Source organism: Mobula birostris, chromosome 1 (assembly GCF_030028105.1).
Source record: "Mobula birostris isolate sMobBir1 chromosome 1, sMobBir1.hap1, whole genome shotgun sequence".
Taxonomy (NCBI): Eukaryota; Metazoa; Chordata; class Chondrichthyes; order Myliobatiformes; family Myliobatidae; genus Mobula; species Mobula birostris.
The window spans coordinates 73,861,152-73,878,522 of NC_092370.1; the positions used below are offsets into that span (position 1 = coordinate 73,861,152).

General features: G+C 42.5%; 1 protein-coding gene across 2 annotated transcripts in view; it reads left to right on the forward strand.

Annotated features, from left to right (window-relative positions):
• The window catches only part of fastk (Fas-activated serine/threonine kinase), an 80,167-nt gene that overhangs the window by 18,977 nt on the left and 43,819 nt on the right, over positions 1-17,371 (forward strand). For both annotated transcript variants that reach the window (XM_072257005.1, XM_072257010.1), the window contains exons 3-5: positions 132-602; positions 1,642-1,790; positions 15,976-16,192. In XM_072257005.1, the coding sequence (XP_072113106.1) occupies positions 132-602; positions 1,642-1,790; positions 15,976-16,192 (837 nt within the window). The remainder of the gene's footprint in view (positions 1-131; positions 603-1,641; positions 1,791-15,975; positions 16,193-17,371) is intronic.

Sequence of the window (17,371 nt, forward strand, 5' to 3'; positions counted from 1 at the left end):
CTCTCCCCCAACCCCACTGAAGTGGCCCTTGGTTGTAGATAATAAAGACTAGACATGTTGACTCTGCCCACATCAAATCAACATTGGCTTCTTCTCTGTGTCAAACTGGGTTACTTCTCTTCTGCTGACAGGTCTTCCCAGTGATTCCAAGATTGTTCAGGTCCTGGAGGAGGAGTCGCGAGTCCGGCTCACTCAGTTCAACCAGAAGGATGTCTCCATGGTTTTCAGTAGTGTCATGAAACTGCATCGGTCTACACAGCACCCGCTGGTTGAGAGCTGCCTCGCTGGCTTGGAGAAGAACATTGAGAAGGAGCGTCATCCCCAGACTCTTTTCCTCTTGCTCTCTTACTACAGATTGAAGTCACAGGCGCTGCAGTCTGACTCCTACACTAGTGAGCAGCTTCTTAACAACCGCAAGATCCTGCGGCTGGTCAAGCACACACTGGGGCACGTTGCCAATGTGAGGGACCATGAGATGACCCTGCTGGACGAGATGCTTGCCACATGTTGTCGGGAGGCCAGCAATAAGTCACTGGAGCTGATCTTCAGCTCTCATATCTTCTATGAAAATAGGCAGGAAAAATTCATCAGCAGCCTGGCAGGTAGGAAACTGCTAACCTTTTAGGTCATTAAAAGTGATGCCCAACAATAAATGTACAGACAATTAGTTTTCAGCCCTGAGCTCCAACCAGCAGTGACTTGTATAAATACAGGTAACCCTGTAATGCTGTGAAAGAATGCACTGTTACTTATGAAAATACAGATGCAAACCTAAGCAAGTGCTGAGGTCTCATTAGTCATAGAGTAATACAGCATGAAACAGTCCCTTTGGCCCAGCTTGTCTGTGCCAATCAGGGTGCCCTCCAGGGTAGTCCCATTACCCATGTTTGATCCATATCCATGCACTTGTCTTTTGAATATTGTTATTGTTCCTCCCTCTGCTGCTTCCTCTGGCCATATACACACCACACTCTGTGAAGAAGTTACTGTTAGGGGCACTTTGAATCTTCCCCACCCCCCACTCCGATCTTAAAACTATGCCCTCTTACTTCCCTGGGAAAAAGACTCTGTGCATCCTATCTATACTCATGGTGACTTTATACACCTCTATAAGGTCACCCCTCAGTCTCCTACGTTCCAAGGGGTAAAATTATACCTTGGCCAACCCTTTCCTATTAACTCGTCTTTTTGAGTCCTGGCAACGCCCTCATAAATCTCTTCAGTTCCTTCAGTATCATCTTTAGTATTGCACAATTTTTATCTAAATGACGTTCACATGGTCCTTCACTTATCAGTGCAGAAATTAATCACTAATCCTTGTACTGCTTCTCACAGCCTTTAGAAACAAGCTATCAACAGGTCGGTGTCCCTCTTTTCTCCTGAAGTTGCAGCTACCCCTGTTACCTCAATCCTTGTGTCACCTTCAGCATGTGCACCAGACTTCACAATGTTAAAACTATCAAAGTTGAGGTCAGTTTTTTGTGTGTGTTTGTACAGACAGCTCTAAGCAGAAATCCCTGCTTGAAGTTAGAAGGATGATGCAGTCTAACATTACTGGTGCTTCCTGCATTGTCATCTGGGATATCAAAGTCACTGGACTGAAGAGAATCACAGCTTGAAATATGTTTCTTTCTGTTTTAGAAGAACTTCCTAAAAAAGTGGACAGCATCACCCCTTATACCATGGCCCTGATTGCAAAATATATTGCCCGTCATCGACTGCGTGAAGGCAAACTTCTGGACACGATTGCAGAGTTCCTAATCAAAAAGGGTGACTACCTGGACAGTAAGGTAATGACTCCCAGCTGTATGAACCTAAGGGAAAGCCCCCTCTGGGGTAGCAGCAGGGCTAAAAGAGCGAACTAAAGGTCATTAAGGAGTCCCTAACAAAGAAATGGTGCACGTTATCTGGAGGGATGAGGATAGTGATCTCTGAAGCTTTGTATGTGGAAATACAGCACAGAAACAGGCCCTTCCTGCCCAATTACACCAATGGTGACTAATTAACCTACTAACCAGTACGGCTTTGGAATGTGTGAGGAAACTGGAGCACCTGGAGGAAACCCATGCATTTACGGGGAGAACGTACAAACTCCTTACAGATAGTCCAATCGCAAATGAGAAAATCTGCACTTGCTGGAAATTCAAGTAACACACACAAAATGCTGGAGGAACTCAGCAGGGCAGGCAGCATCTATGGAAAAGAGTACAGTCGACGTTTCGGCCTGAGACCCTTCAGCAGTACTGGAGACAAAAAGATAAAGAGTCGGAGTTGAAGGTTGGGGGGAGGGGAGGGAGAAACACAAGGTGATGGATGAAACCGGGAGAGGGCTGAAGTGAAGAGCTGGGAAATTGATTGGTGAAAGAGATACAGGGCTGGAGAATGGGGAATTTGATAGTAGAGGACAGAAGGCCATGGAAGAAAGAGAAAGGGGGAGGAGCACTGGAGGAAGGCGATGGGCAGGCAAGGATAAGGTGAGAGAGGGAAAAGTGGATGGGGAATGGTGGAGGAAGGGGGTGGGGGACCATAACTAGAAGTTCAAGATATCGATGTTCATGCCATCAGGTTGGAGGCTACCCAGGTGGAATATAAGGTGTTGCTCCTCAAACCTGAGTGTGGCCTCATCGGGAAAGTAGAGGGGCCAAGGATAGGTATGTTGGAATGGGAAGTGGAATTAAAATGGGTGGCTACTGGGAGATCCCGCTTTTGCTGGCGGTCAGAGCATAGGTGCTTGGCGAAGCAGGCTCCCAATCTACATCGGCTGTCGCTGATATACACGTACAGGAGGCTACACTGGGAGCCCGGACACAATATATGACCCCAACAGGCTCCCAATCTACATCGGCTGTCGCTGAAGTGTGCCCTGAGTGGTAGCGAGGGAGGAGGTGTAATGTCCCTCCCCATTGATCTCCCTCCTGGCACTTAACCTTGCACTTGTTTTACTTGCAAGGTTAAGTGCCAGGAGGGAGATCAATGGGGAGGGACAAATGGACAAGGGAGTAGCATAGGGAATGATCCCTGCAGAAAGCAGAAAGTGGGTACAGGCATAGGTGCTGCCTGGCCTGCTGAGTTCCTCTAGCATTTTGTGTGTGTTCCTTACAGATAGTGGTGGAATTGAATCCGGGTCGTTGGCGCGGTAATGGTGTTTTGCTAAACGTTACACCACTGTCCTGCCCATAGTTTTCTGGAGATACTGTGAGTGTTGAGAGAGTCGTACAGCACAGAAACTGGCCTTTCTGTGGCTCTTCATATCCACGCTGACGCTTTTGCCCATCAACACTAATCCCATTCGCCTGCATTGTGTCTGGATCCTTCTATGCCTTACCTATTTAAGCATCTAAATGCCTCCTGAATACAGTAATTGTATATAATTCCACCACCCCCTCTGGCAGTGTGTTTCAAATATACGCAAAACAAAAGAAATGCAAACAAGAGTAGGTTATTCAGCCCTCTAAAGCTGCTCGGCCAGTCAATTTCATGACCTCAGCACTGCTTTCTTGTATCAACCCTTTGATTCCTTTAATGACTGAATCTATCAGTCCATCTTGAATATACTCAGCACCTGACTCCATAGTCTGTGAAGGTAGAGAATTCCAAAGATTTACTGCCCTTCAATGAAGCAGTCTCTTCTCACATTGGCTGATCATTTACTTAGGGACTGTGATCCCTGGTTGTAGATACCCCAGCCAGCGGGACATCAGCCTGATATTCACCCCTTGAAGCTCTATGGACAGAAGGGCGACCCTAGGATGGTCCCAGTATCAGAGTCCCGGGGAGGGCAGAGGTGGCTGGGGATGGGGAGAGTTTCCCAGTGATGAAACTGTTTTTCTCAGAGTGTTCTGTCAATCTATGTGTGATATTGGTCAGGGGAACATGAGTCTTGCTAATGGATCTGTAAATAAGAGGTGATTAGGGACAGAGCTAAGTTAGCCAGTGTAAATAATAGTTTCTCCTAAATTAAGTTGCCAGATTTTACATACATTCTCATGTTGAAAAATCTGAATGAATGCTTAGATTAGATTAGTAAATTAGTTCATTATTATATGTACAGATGTATAGAAAAAACTTGCCTTGCATACTGTATATATAGATAATTTTATTATGGTAGTGCATTGGGGTAGTACAAGATAAAAAACATAACAGAATGCAGAATAAAATGTAAAAGCTCCAGAGAAAGTACACTGCAAGGGCAATAACATGCAAAGATGAAAACAAAGTAGAGTGTGAGGTCAAGACTCCCATCTTATTGTACCAAGGAACCATTCACTAGTGTTAGAAGTGAGATGCAAACTGTTCTTGAGCCTGGCGGTATGTGCCTTCAGGCTTTTGTAATAATTACCCCATGGGAGAAGGGGGAAAAGAGAGAATGTCCAGTTTGGATGGAGTCTTTGATTGTGTTGTTGCTTTACCAAGGCTGAGAAGATTGTTTCTATGATGTGTCTACAACTCTGCAGTTTCTTGTCATAAGCAGAATAGTTCCCAAACCAAGCTGTGATGCCTCTGCATTGCATGGTTTCTGTGGTGCATAGATAAAAATTGGTTTGGTTCAAACAGACAGGCCACAATTTTTTCAGCTTCTTGGGGAGGTATAGGCAGTGGTGAATTTTCTTGGCCTTGACGTTGACATAGTTGGAACAGGACAGGCTATAGGTGATGTTCATTCCTTGCAACTTGAACGTTTCAGCACGAAATAAAAGTGCAGGAGGGGTAAGCGCAGTGGCGTTGTTGGGAGTAGGGCAGTGGGGGGAGTAGAAGTGACAGGCTTTGGCTCAAAAGAGGCTTCAGCTCAGAAGAGGTGTCGGCTCTGTGTAAAACATCTGTTAGGGGTTCCTTTTTGTTCTTTTGTCTCTCTTACCGTACCATTTAAATGGCTGTGGTGTGTTCTTCGTGCCAGATTTTGAAGAACTGGGAGACCCAGAGTCTTCCGGGGAACTACATCTGCTTGAAGTGCATCTGACTGCAGCTCCTTGAAAACTGTGTTAGGAATCTGGAGCAGCAACTGGATGACCTTCTGCTTGTATGGGAGAGTGAGGAGATAATTGATCAAAGTTACAGGGAAGTAGTCACCCCAAAGTTGCAGGAGGTGAGTCGCTGGGTGACTATCAGGAGAGATGGAAATAGGCAGTTCGAGCAGAGTACACCTGTGGCCATTCCCCTCAAAAGTAAGTAAACCACTTTGGATACTTTTATGGAGGATGATCTCCCAGGAGAATGCCATGGCGACTGGGTTACAGGTAGTGAGCATGGGTCGATGGTGCAGAAGGGAAAAAGAGAGAAGGAGGAAGCGGTAGTGTTAGGGGACTCAGTAGTGGGGGGAACAGACAGGAGATTCTTGTAGATGTGAACAGGATACCCGGATGGTATGTTGCCTCCCAGGGGCCAGGGTCAGGGACGTCTCAGATCGCGTCCACAACATTTTGGAGAGGGAGGGGGAGCAGCCAGATGTCTTGGTGCATATTGGTACCAATGACATAGGAAGGAAGAGCAGAGAGGTCCTGAAAAGAGAATTGAGAGAGGTAGTTAGAAAGCTGAGAAGCAGGACCTCCCAGATAGTAATTTCTGGATTGCTACCTGTGTCACACATCAGTGAGGGTAGAAACAGGATGATTTGGCAGATTAATGCATGGCTGAGAAGCTGGTGCAGGGGGCAGGGCTTCAGGCTCTCGGATCATTGGGATCTCTTTTCGGTGGGGGAGTTATGACCTGTTCAAAAGTGACGGGTTGCACCTGAACCCGAGGGGGACAAATATTCTTGTGGGCAGGTTTGTTAGAGCTGTTGGGGAGGGTTTAAACTAACTTGGCAGTGGGGTGGGAACTGGAGTGAAGGGACTCAGGATAGGTCAAATGGTAAAAAAGTAAAGGTAACGTGCAGTCAGACTGTCAGGAAGGGGATGCAGGTGATGGGACTTAGTTGCAACTAACAGGCTAAGTATCAAAACATTAGGGATGCAAAATCAGAAAGGATAGCAAATACAGTACTCAAGGTGTTGTATCTAAACGCGTGTAGTATAAGAAATAGGTTGAGTGAACTGGGCCTTTTCTCCTTGGTGCAACGGAGGATGAGAGGTGACCTGATAGAGGTGTACAAGATAATGAGAGGCATTGATTGTGTGGATAGTCAAGGCTTTTCCCCAGGGCTGAAATGGCGAGCATGAGAGGGCATAGTTTTAAGGTGCTTGGAAGTAAGTGCAGAGGAGATGTCAGGTTTAAGTTTTTTACTGAGAGAGTGGTGAGTGCGTGGAATGGGCTGCCGGCGGTGGCAGTGGAGGTGGAAATGATAGGGTCTTTTAAGAGACTCCTGGATGGATACATGGAGCTTAGAAAAATAGAGGGCAATGGGTAAAGCCTAGGTAGTTCTAAGGTAAGGACATGTTCGGCATAGCTTTGTGGGCCGAAGAGCCTGTACTGTGCTATAGGGTTTCTATGTTCTAAATAAGGTGCTTGATCTTGTTGCACCATTACAGATTGCCAGGTATGATGTTGAGGCCATCACTAAATCGTGGCAGAAGGATGATTGTAGTTGGGAGCTAAATGTCTAAGGTAACACGTTATATCAAAGGGAAAGGAAGGTGAGGTGTGGCTCTACTGGTAAAGAATGGCATCAAATCAGTAGAAAGATGTGACATAGGATCGGAAGATGTTGAATCCTTGTGGGTTGAGTTAAGAAACTGCAAGGGTAAAAGGATGTTGATGGCAGTTATGTACAGGCCTCCCAACAGTGGCTAAGAGGTGGACCACAGATTACAACAGGAATTAGAAAAGACGTGTCAAAAGGGCAATGTTATGGTAGTCATGGGAGATTTTAACATGCAAGTCGATTGGAAATATCAGGTTGGTAATGGATCTCAAGAGAGAGAGTTTGTTGAATGCCAAAGAGATGGCTTTTTAGAGCAGTTTGTCGTTGAGCCTGCCAGGGGATCAGCTATACTGGATTGAGTGTTATGAACCGGAGGCAATGAGGGAGCTTAAGGTAGAAGAACCCTGAGGAACCAATAATTACAATATGATTGAGTTCCACTTGAAATTAGGTAGGGAGAAAGTAAAGTCTGACATAGCAGTATTTCAGTGGAGAAAGGGAAATTACAGTGGTATGAGAGAGGAGTTGGCCAAAGTAAATTGGAAGGAGCTGCTGGCAGGGATGTCACCAGAGCAACAATGGTGTGTGTTTCCAGGAAAAATAAGGAAGGTGCAGGACATGTGTATTCCAAAAATGAAAAAAATACTCAAGTGGTAAAATAGTACAACCATGGCTACATACAAATAAGGAAAGTCAAAGCTATTGTAAAAGCAAAAGAAAGGGCGCCCGGACTTCCGGGTCATCAAGGGAATGGCGGCGTAAGGAAAAGGTCTCTCGACAAAAAAGAAGGTAAACTGCCCCATAATCGAATTTAGACAAATACTTAATATTGCATAACTATATTAATAAAAGGGGCAAGGATGATGTCTAAGAACAAGATTAAAAAGTCCGCTTCGAAGGCTGATAAACATAAAGAGACGCAGCAAGGCAACGGGCCTAGCTCCCCCACGGCAAGCCAGGACGGAGATAATGAGGGGAAATCGGTGACTCTGTCCTTGATTCTCGGAGAGATTCGCGAGTTCCGACAAGATAACAGCAAACAGCTGGAAGATATTAAAGGAGAAATAGTAAAAGCTAACTCGCGGATAGATGAAGCCGAAGCGAGGATTGTTGGAATTGAAGAGAAGCTACAAAACGCAGAGGAGGTGATAGCAGAAATACTGAAGCTGCAAGACCAGCTCCAGTGGAAACTAATAGATCAAGAAGGCCGCTCGAGAAGGGAAAATGTGAGGATTTACGGAGTTCCCGTAGGAACTGAAGGTAAACCCGGATTGATGATTCCCTTCGTGGAGAAGCTACTTAGAGAGAACCTTGATATACCAGCCGCAAAAGACCTACAGATAGAAAGGGCTCACCGCGCGTTGGCACCACCGCCTCTGGCAGGCGCCCAGCCCAGATCGATTCTGGTCAGATTTCTCAGTTACAGAACGAAGGAAGAGGTGCTTAAACGGGCATGGCAAGAGAAAGGTTTCATGTGGAACAACTGTAAAATCAGTTTAGACCACGACTATGCACCGGGGATTCTTGCCAGACGGAAGGAATATACGGAAACACGGAGAGTCCTGAAGGAAAACAACATCAAATTCCAGACCCCGTATCCAGCTCGGCTGAGAGTCTTTTACGACGAAGGGACAAAAACTTACACTACGATGGAGGAGGCAACGTTGGACCTGGTGGACCGGGGACTACCTGTTAAAGTTATCACCCAACCGGAGTCGCTACTGGAGAGGATTCGGCAGAAGTCGTGGCAGTTAGTGGGGCGAGGACGCTCCACTCGAACCGGAGTGTCAAACTACAAGGAAAAGCTGCAAATATTCAGACGCGAATGTACAGAGAATACAGACTAATTAAGAGAAATGACTGAAAAGAGTAAATCCGACTTAAAGGTAAAACGAAAACTGGTAACTGAAAATAAACTAGGCGGAATAATTTGAATGATAGCAATATGGTCGAGACATAAATAGGAGAAAATTCTCTATGATTATTCAAACTGCTGAGGGCCCTCTAACACAGGGTGAAGATAAAGGTTATCCCTCTGAACTGAGGCGGGTCGGTGCTCAGGCCTCACTGTGGGAAGTCGGGAAAAATTTTCAAATGTTACACATTCAAGAATGTCTAGGGTGTGGTTATATGTCTTGGTTTACTGTTGAGAAGGGATTGCTTACTGTTTGGTTAGAAAAGGAGAGTTTTTTTCTACTAGAGAAAAATGCAAACTGAATTGGTAAAAATAATTTCCTATAATGTTAATGGGGTTTTGAATCCAATTAAAAGCAATAAGACTATGTCTAAATTGAAAAAAGAGAGGGCACAAATAGCTTTCCTCCAGGAAACACATATGAGCCAATCTGAACATGGAAAATTAAAAAGAATGGGCTTTAAGCATGTATTTCATTCATCATATAAATTGAGTCACAAAAGAGGGGTAGCTACTTTAATATCAAGTACTCTTAATTATGAACATATTTTGGAGACTAGAGACAAAGAAGGACGGTTCGTAAAAATCACAGGAAGAATAGAAGGTACAGAAATAACATTGCTGAATGTTTATGCTCCTCCAGGTTGTGAATGGTCATTTTATAGACACATTTTTGACCTAATGGTCAGTTCTCAAGGGGTAGTAATTTGTGGAGGGGATTTTAATATTGGATTAAATCCTATATTAGATTCTTCAGGAATAGTTACTCAGAATAAACCTCTGACTCGGAAAGTGAATTCATTGATGGAGGAGTTGGGAATTATAGATGTCTGGAGGGAATTACACCCTACTAGTAAAGATTATACATATTACTCTTTCCCTCATTCAGCCTATTCAAGGATAGACTCTTTATCTTTAATACAGATAGACTCAGGATAAAAAACTGTAATATTGCAGCAATTGACCTGTGGGATCATAGCCCAGTCTCTATGTCTCTAATCCTGGAAAGGAAAATGAGGAAAACACTATGGAGGCTAAACTCACATATACTCAATAACCCGAAAGTAATGGAGAGATTAAGGGGAGAAATCAAAGAATATCTAGACCTTAATGACACGGGAGAAACATCACCAGTGATCTTATGGGATACATTGAAAGCTGTACTGAGAGGGAAAATTATTTCCATTACCACTCACATGAAAAAAATCAATGCACAAAAATTAGCAGACCTTCAGGGAAAATTAAAACAACTTCAAGTTGTAGATAGCAACAAAAGTAATTCAAATCGAAAACAGGAAATTAGGAAATTGTAAAGTGAAATTGACGATATTTATACATTGGAAACTCAAAGAAATTTTCTTTACCTGAGACAAAAGAATTATGAAGTAGGAGGTAAATCAGCTAGATTATTAGCATATAAATTACGAAAACAACAAGCAGACAATACAATTCATAAAAAAGAATCCAAAGACAAAGCTGGTGGAGAGTACAATAGGGAAAATTCAAGAGAATTTTGAAACATATTATCGAGAGCTGTACTCCCAACCCCGGGCCCCCAATGAGCCCTATATAGACAGTGTATTGAATTTTTTAGATCTACCTAAACTTACAGATTTACAAAATGAAAGTTTATTAGAACCAGTAACTGTCAAAGAACTGAAGGTGGCCATCTCCAGGTTAAAGGCTGGAAAGTCCCCGGGTTCTGATGGGTTTACCTCAGAGTGGTACAAGTCCCTGAAAACACAGTTAGCCCCATTACTACTTAACACCTTTAATTGGATCTTGCAGAGAGGAGAAACTCCACCTTCCTGGAGAGAAGCGATTATTTCAGTTATTCCTAAAGAGGGTAAAGATAAACTAGAATGTGGCAATTATCGGCCAATTAGTGTTCTTAACTTAGATTACAAACTACTTACATCTATATTAGCGCGCAGATTGGAAAAGCTTTTACCTGGCCTAATCCACTTAGACCAGACTGGATTTATTCAACCAAGACAAACACAGGACAACATAAGGAGAACTCTGCACATATTAGAACAGGTTAATAAGAACGAGACAGAGACAATGGTAGTAGGATTGGACGATGAGAAAGCTTTTGATTCGGTTAGTTGGGCATTCCTATACAGAGTGTTAGGAAGATTCGGCTTTCAAGAAAAGTTTATTAAAGTAATTCAGACTCTATATGACAGCCCTACAGCCCGAATTAAGATAAATGGGGACCTCTCTGACTCCTTCATCTTAGAGAGAGGCACTAGACAGGGATGCCGAATTTCTCCTCTCCTTTTTGCGCTATATATTGAACCGCTTGCCCAACTAATAAGACAGAGCAAAATCATAAAAGGTATCAAGGTGGCAGGGATTGAACAGAAAGTGGCGTTATTCACAGATGATGTTTTGGTCTATCTGAGTGAACCAGAAAAATCATTTATAGGATTGTTTACACTGTTGGATGACTTTGGGAAAATATCAGGTTATAAAATAAATGTAAAGAAAACGCAGGTTATGTCCCTAAATTATACACCATCCAAAAAATTGCAGGATACATATGATCTTAAGTGGGAAGCTAAATCATTAAAATATTTAGGAATAACCCTGCCGAAGGATCTTTCAACACTGTCACAGATAAATTATGGGCCATTAATCTCAGAGATAAAAGCAGATATGCATAGATGGAATCTTATCCCCTTTTTAGGTTTAAATTCAAGGATAAATACTATAAAAATGAATATTCTTCCTCGGTTATTGTATCTTTTCCGTACTTTACCGGTGGAGGTGGATGATAATCAATTCAGGGAATGGGACAAATGGATTTCCCGCTTCATTTGGCAAGGAAAGAAACCTAGAATTCGATATAACACCTTACAGTTAGGGAAGGAAGGAGGAGGTATGGTTCTTCCTTGCCTGAGAAATTATTTTTATGCCTCACAGATAACCCCTCTGTTATATTGGTGTAATAGGGAATATAAGGCTAGATGGAAGGAAATAGAATTTGGATTAGTTGACAGTTTTCCTCTTCAGGCCTCAATAGCTGACAAAGGATTGATAGCCCAGTTGGAAAAATTTAAAAACGCTTGGATAAATCTTACATTAAAGGTATGGCAGAAGATGGTTAATTCATGTGGAATTAATAACATATTAAAACTCTTTAGATGGTGTGCATATGATACCGAATTCCTTCCCAACAGAGGAGATAAAAGATTTGAGCTATGGATAAAGAAAGGTCTTAAAACCTACCTCTCATTTATAGATAAAAGAGTATTACAAAGTTTCCAAATCCTGCAGGACAAACATGGTCGAGAACATAATGACTTTTTAGGTACCTTCAAGTACGAAACTATGTTAATCACAGTTGTAGATATACAGACCTATCAACAGTAGAATTAGAATTTTTCAAGATTCTGAATTCGGCTTGCAGTTCAATACCTAGTAAATCAGTTTCTCGATTATATAATGCACTCTCCCATGCTAAAAATGTAAATACACTGTATATTAAAGAGAAGTGGGAGAAAGAAGCGGGGTTGGTACTTTCAGAGGAGGCTTGGGGGAAAATCTGCAGCTTTCAATGGTCCTCGACTAATTCTTTGACTTGGAGAGAACATTGTTGGAAAAACATTATAAGATACTTCAAGATCCCATATCAGGAAAAATATAAAGATACAAGTGTGATGTGTTGGAGAAGGTGCGGCTCCAAGGAGGCAAATCATTTTCATATTTTTTGGGATTGCCCTAAATTAAGTCTATTTTGGGAAGGTATTCATAGAACATTAGTTAAGGTACTTAGGTCCCAGATACCTCTGAACTTTGAGACGCTCTATTTGGGGCATGTATTGTTTCTTGAACAGAAGGAAGATATAAAGTTGCTGCAGGCCCTCTTAGCGGCAAGTAAGAAATCAATCACTAAAAAATGGCTAAATCCAATACCACCTACATTAGAAGATTGGTACAAAATTATCTTGGAAATATTTAAAATTGAAAAGTTGACTTACTCCCTGAGAACTCAAAAAGAAAAATTTTATCAAATCTGGAATAAATGGATTGAATATATAACCCCAATGCGAGCAGACTTTAGATGACTCTCCTAATGATTTATACTGCTCTTCTCATCAGCACAGTAATATTGCTAACGTAAGCACCCCTAGTCTAAATGTCTTTTTTTTTTGTTTTCTTTTGGAAAATAGAGAATTAACACTAGTAAAGGGAAAGATTTGGGAAAGGGATAAAAAAATGAAAAACTTAAGTAAATAAGTACATAGGGATTGGATAATTATGTCTGCGGGCAGGAGCAAGCATGAACAAATTAGGATATAAACACCTACAATGGTTGATACATAGGCTTATATACAACATTTTGGACCAGTGGAAATGGTCCAGAAGGGTTATATGGAAACTATTATTACCATTTTTCTTAACAACTAATTCCATTACTTAGCCTAATGGGTTAGATTTACCACAGTACATAATTATCGATTTAAATGTTTATTTTCCTTTTATATCATCTCAATGTGTACTTAAGAATGTATAAATAATTGTAGTTTTATACATATAAAAAAATGGAAAAGGTTATATGTGTGAAAAAAGTACATGATATTTGTGAATTCCTTATCCAAATAAAAATAAAATTTAAAAAAAAAAGCAAAAGAAAGGGCACACAACAAAGTAAAAATGATGGGAAGACAGAGAGATTGGGAAGTTTTTAAACACCTATAGAGAGCAACTACAAAAATCATTAGAAGGGAAGAGGTGAAATATGAAAGCAAGCTAGCAAATAATATCAAAGTGGATAGTAAAAGCTTGTTCAAGTATGTTAAAAATAAGAGAGAAAAGAGAGTGGGTGTAGGACCACTAGAAAATGAGGCAGGAGAAATAATATTGGGGAACAAGGAGATGGCTGATGAACTAAATGAGAATTTTCCATCAGTCTTCACTGTGGAAGACAGTAGCAGTATGCCTGATGTTGTCGTGTGTGAAGGAAGAGAAGTGGATGTAGCTATTGTTACAAGAGAGAAGGTGCTCAAAAAGCTGAAAGACCTAAAGGTAGATAAGCCACCCAGACCAGAGGAGCTGTACCCTAGGGTCTGAAAGAAGTGGTGTTAGAGATTGTAGCAACTCACACAAAATGCTGGTGGAACGCAGCAGGCCAGGCAGCATCTATAGGAAGAAGTACAGTCAGCGTTTCGGGTCGAGACCCTTCGTCAGGACTAACTGAAAGAAGAGATAGTAAGAGATTTGAAAGTGGGAGAGGGATAATGTAGGTCGCATCTGGAATTTTTTGGGTAGCGGACAACTTCCTCCCAAGCCATTCTGACATAGTTGAAATTCACCAGCAGTGGTTTGCCATTCCCTTCTGCTGTGTGAGTTTTTTTTCGAAGAGATCACCAGCTCTTAACCCCGCATGGATGGAAAGCGTGCCAGGAGGAGCTGGCTGGGTGTGAACTTTGGAACCTCCACCCCGCAGTCCAGCACTGATGCCACTACGCCAGCAGCCGGAGCCAGAGTACTATCTCTTCTTTCAGAGTCGAAGGGCCTCAGCCGGAAACATCGACTGTACTTCTTCCTATAGATGCTGCCTGGCCTGCTGTGTTCCACCAGCATTTTGTGTGTGTTGCTTGAATTTCCAGCATCTGCAGATTTTCTCGTGTTTGCGTTAGAGATTGTGAAGACTGGAAAATTGAAAACGTTACTCTACTCTTTAAGAAAGGAGAAAGGCAGCAGAAGGGAAATTATGGACAAGTTAGCCTGACCTCAGTGATTGTGAAGATGCTAAGAGTCAATTGTTAAAGATAAGGTGATGGAGTACTTGGTGACACAGGACAAGATAGTACAAAGTCAGCATGGTTTCCTTCAGGGAAAATCCTGCCTGATGAACCTGTTGGAATTCTTTGAGATTACAAATAAGATAGATAAAGGGGATGCCGTGGTTTTGGATATTTGGATTTTCAGAAGGCCTTTGACAAGGTGCCACATATGAGGCTGCTTACCAAGTTAAGAGCCCATGGTATTACAGGAAAGTTACTAACATGGTTAGAGCATTGGCTGATTGGTAGGAGGCAGCGAGTGGCGATAGAAGGATCCTTGTCTGGTCGGCTGCCAGTGATTTGTGGCATTCTGCAGGGATCAGTATTGGGGCCACTTCTTTTTATGCTGTATATAAATGATTTAGATGATAGAATAGATGGCTTTGTTGCCAAGTTTGCAGATGATACAAAGATTGGTGGAGAGGCAGGTAGTGTTGAGGAAACAAGAAAGATGCAGAAGGACTTAGACAGATTAGGAGAATGGGCAAGAAAGTGGCAAATGAAATACAATCTTGGAAAATGCATGGTCATGCTCTTTGGTATTAGAAGTAAATGTGCGGACTATTTTCTAAATGGAGAAAATCCAAAGATCTGAGATGCAAATGTATTTGGGAGTCTTTGTGCAGAACACCCTAAAGGTTAACTTGCAGGCCGAGTTGGAGGTGAGGAAGGCAAATGTCATGTTAGCATTCATTTCAAGAGGTCTGGAATACAAGAGCAAAGATGTGATGCTGAGGCTTTATAAGACACTGGTGAGGCCTCACCTTGAGTATTATGAACAGTTTTGTGCCCCTCATCTTAGAAAAGATGTGCTGGCATTGGAGATGGTCTGGAAGAGGTTCATAAAGATTATTCCAGGAATGAAAGAGTTAACATACGAGGAACGTTTTATGGCTCTGGGTCTATACTCGCTGGGATTTGGAAGGGTGATGGGTGGATCTCATTGAAACCTTTCAAATGTTGAAAGGCCTAGACAGAGTAGATGTGGAAAGGATAGTTCCCATGGTGGGAGAGTCTGGGACAAGAGGGCACAGCCTCAGGATAGAGGGGCGCCCTTTCAAAACAAATGCGAGAAATTTCTTTAGCCAAAGGGTGGTGAATTTATGGAATTATTGCTACGTGCAGTGGTGGAGGCCAGGTCGTTGGGTGTATTTAAGGCAGAGATTCATAGGTTCTTGATTGGACATGGCATCAAATGTTACTGGGAAAATGCCGGGAACTAGGGTTGAGGAGGAGAAAATAAAGGATCAGCCGCAATTGAATGGCGGAGCAGACTCGATGGGCCAGATGGCCTAATTCTGCTCCTATGTCTTAAGGCCTAAACCTCAGTACAATTGTTGTGGACAGGAAGGTGTGCGCCTCTCCCTTCCTGCAGTCAATGACAAGCTGTTTTGCTAACATTGAGGGAAAGGTTGTGAAAAATTTGGGAAACAATGTGGGTTTGAAGATTAATATTTGGTAATAAATCCAGTGTTAAGATTAGTTCCTTGGGTTCCAAGTGGTGAGTGAGTTTTTCCCAAAGTTCTGGGCTGCTCTGGGCTATTCTGGGAGTTTTGGAAAGTGTGTGATTCTTTACTATAGTTGCCAGAACTGTTAGGAGTACTTACTTTGGGTGAAGGGCAGTTGTACCTGTGAATTTGCTTTGAGTCGTGTGTTACAACTGAACTTTGTGCTCTTTCATCCTTCAGGTAATTCAGAAACTGGTTTTTCCGTTCAGTCGGATGAACTACAAACCTGCCAATGCAACCAAGTTCTTTGAAAAGCTAGAATCGGTGCTGGAGGTCAAGGCTATGAACTCACCCCTGGCCACTGTCAACATTTTTATGTCTATGTTCCAGCTTGGCCATTTCCCTGGAGCCATACTTGACCGAGTCTTCTCAGCTGCATTCGTCAATAATGTGATGAGTAAGTAGGCTGTGGGCACTGGGGTGTGGTCCCACAGGGAGTTGGGTTGTAGAGGTAGTGTGTGCTTCTCTTCAGTGAGTTGGGAGCTTTTGTTACTGAATTTGCATCAAGGGCAGGAGACTAGTCTCCAATCAGTGTTCGTCTCCTCTGGGTTGATAGTTCTAACCATGTGTTGGTTGAATGGGACTCTCAAGGCTAATTGTTTTCATAGGGAGCCTTATCATAACTTGAAAACCAAAATCAAGCTGCAGTGACTCGTCTCATCGAATGAGCTTGTGTTATTTCCCAGCCTAGTCCCCACTCCATTTGTCCAAAACTGTGAGCCCTTACTCAACTGAAAGCATTAAATATGTGCACATCAAACATCTATTGTTCTTTAAGAGTGAAGTTGCTAGGGATTAATGCGGCTTTCCAGGTATCCTTATTGTAAAACTAAATTAAGGAACATCGAATCTTCATCCATTGCCTCTGTTGGAGCAATACACACTCTGTCATCCTGATCTCTTAGTCTGTGTAGTTCTCCCATTTCAAGTCCCTGTGAGTAATTCTGCAAAGGTCAACCAATATGGAAATAGGCCTTTTGGCCCAACTGGTCACTGCTAGCCAAGACTCATATCTAAGCTAGCCCCAATTGCATACATTGTTCCATATCTATATACCTTTCAAATGTTGTTAATGTACCTGCCTCAACCACTTCCTCTTACGGCTTAATCTAGATACTGGTCACTGTTTGGGAGAAAAAGTTACCTGTTGGGTTTCTATTGGAACTTCTCCCCTCTCACCTTAAATCTATGCCCTCTGCTTATGGTTCCTTTTCCAGAGGAAAAGGACTGTGTGTGTTCACCCTTTTAAAGTATTCTTAGAAGTTTTGTGAACTCCTGCAAAACATCGTTGTGTATTGCCAGCACCATCTTATTCTCCTCAGTGATCCTGCCTGCAGATTACATACCATCAAAGGCAGATCATAAGCAAGCACTTAAAGTATTGAATACCATAATTAGAAAACAAGAAACTACCTGCCCCAGTGCCTTACACATCATTGCAGGAGACTACAGTTGGGCCTGTTTGAAGAAATATCTGCCCATTTATCATCAACATATCACCTGCAGCACCAAGGGTCCCAACACTCTCAACCACTGTTACTCTACGATCAGTAATGCCTACTGTTCCACACATAGA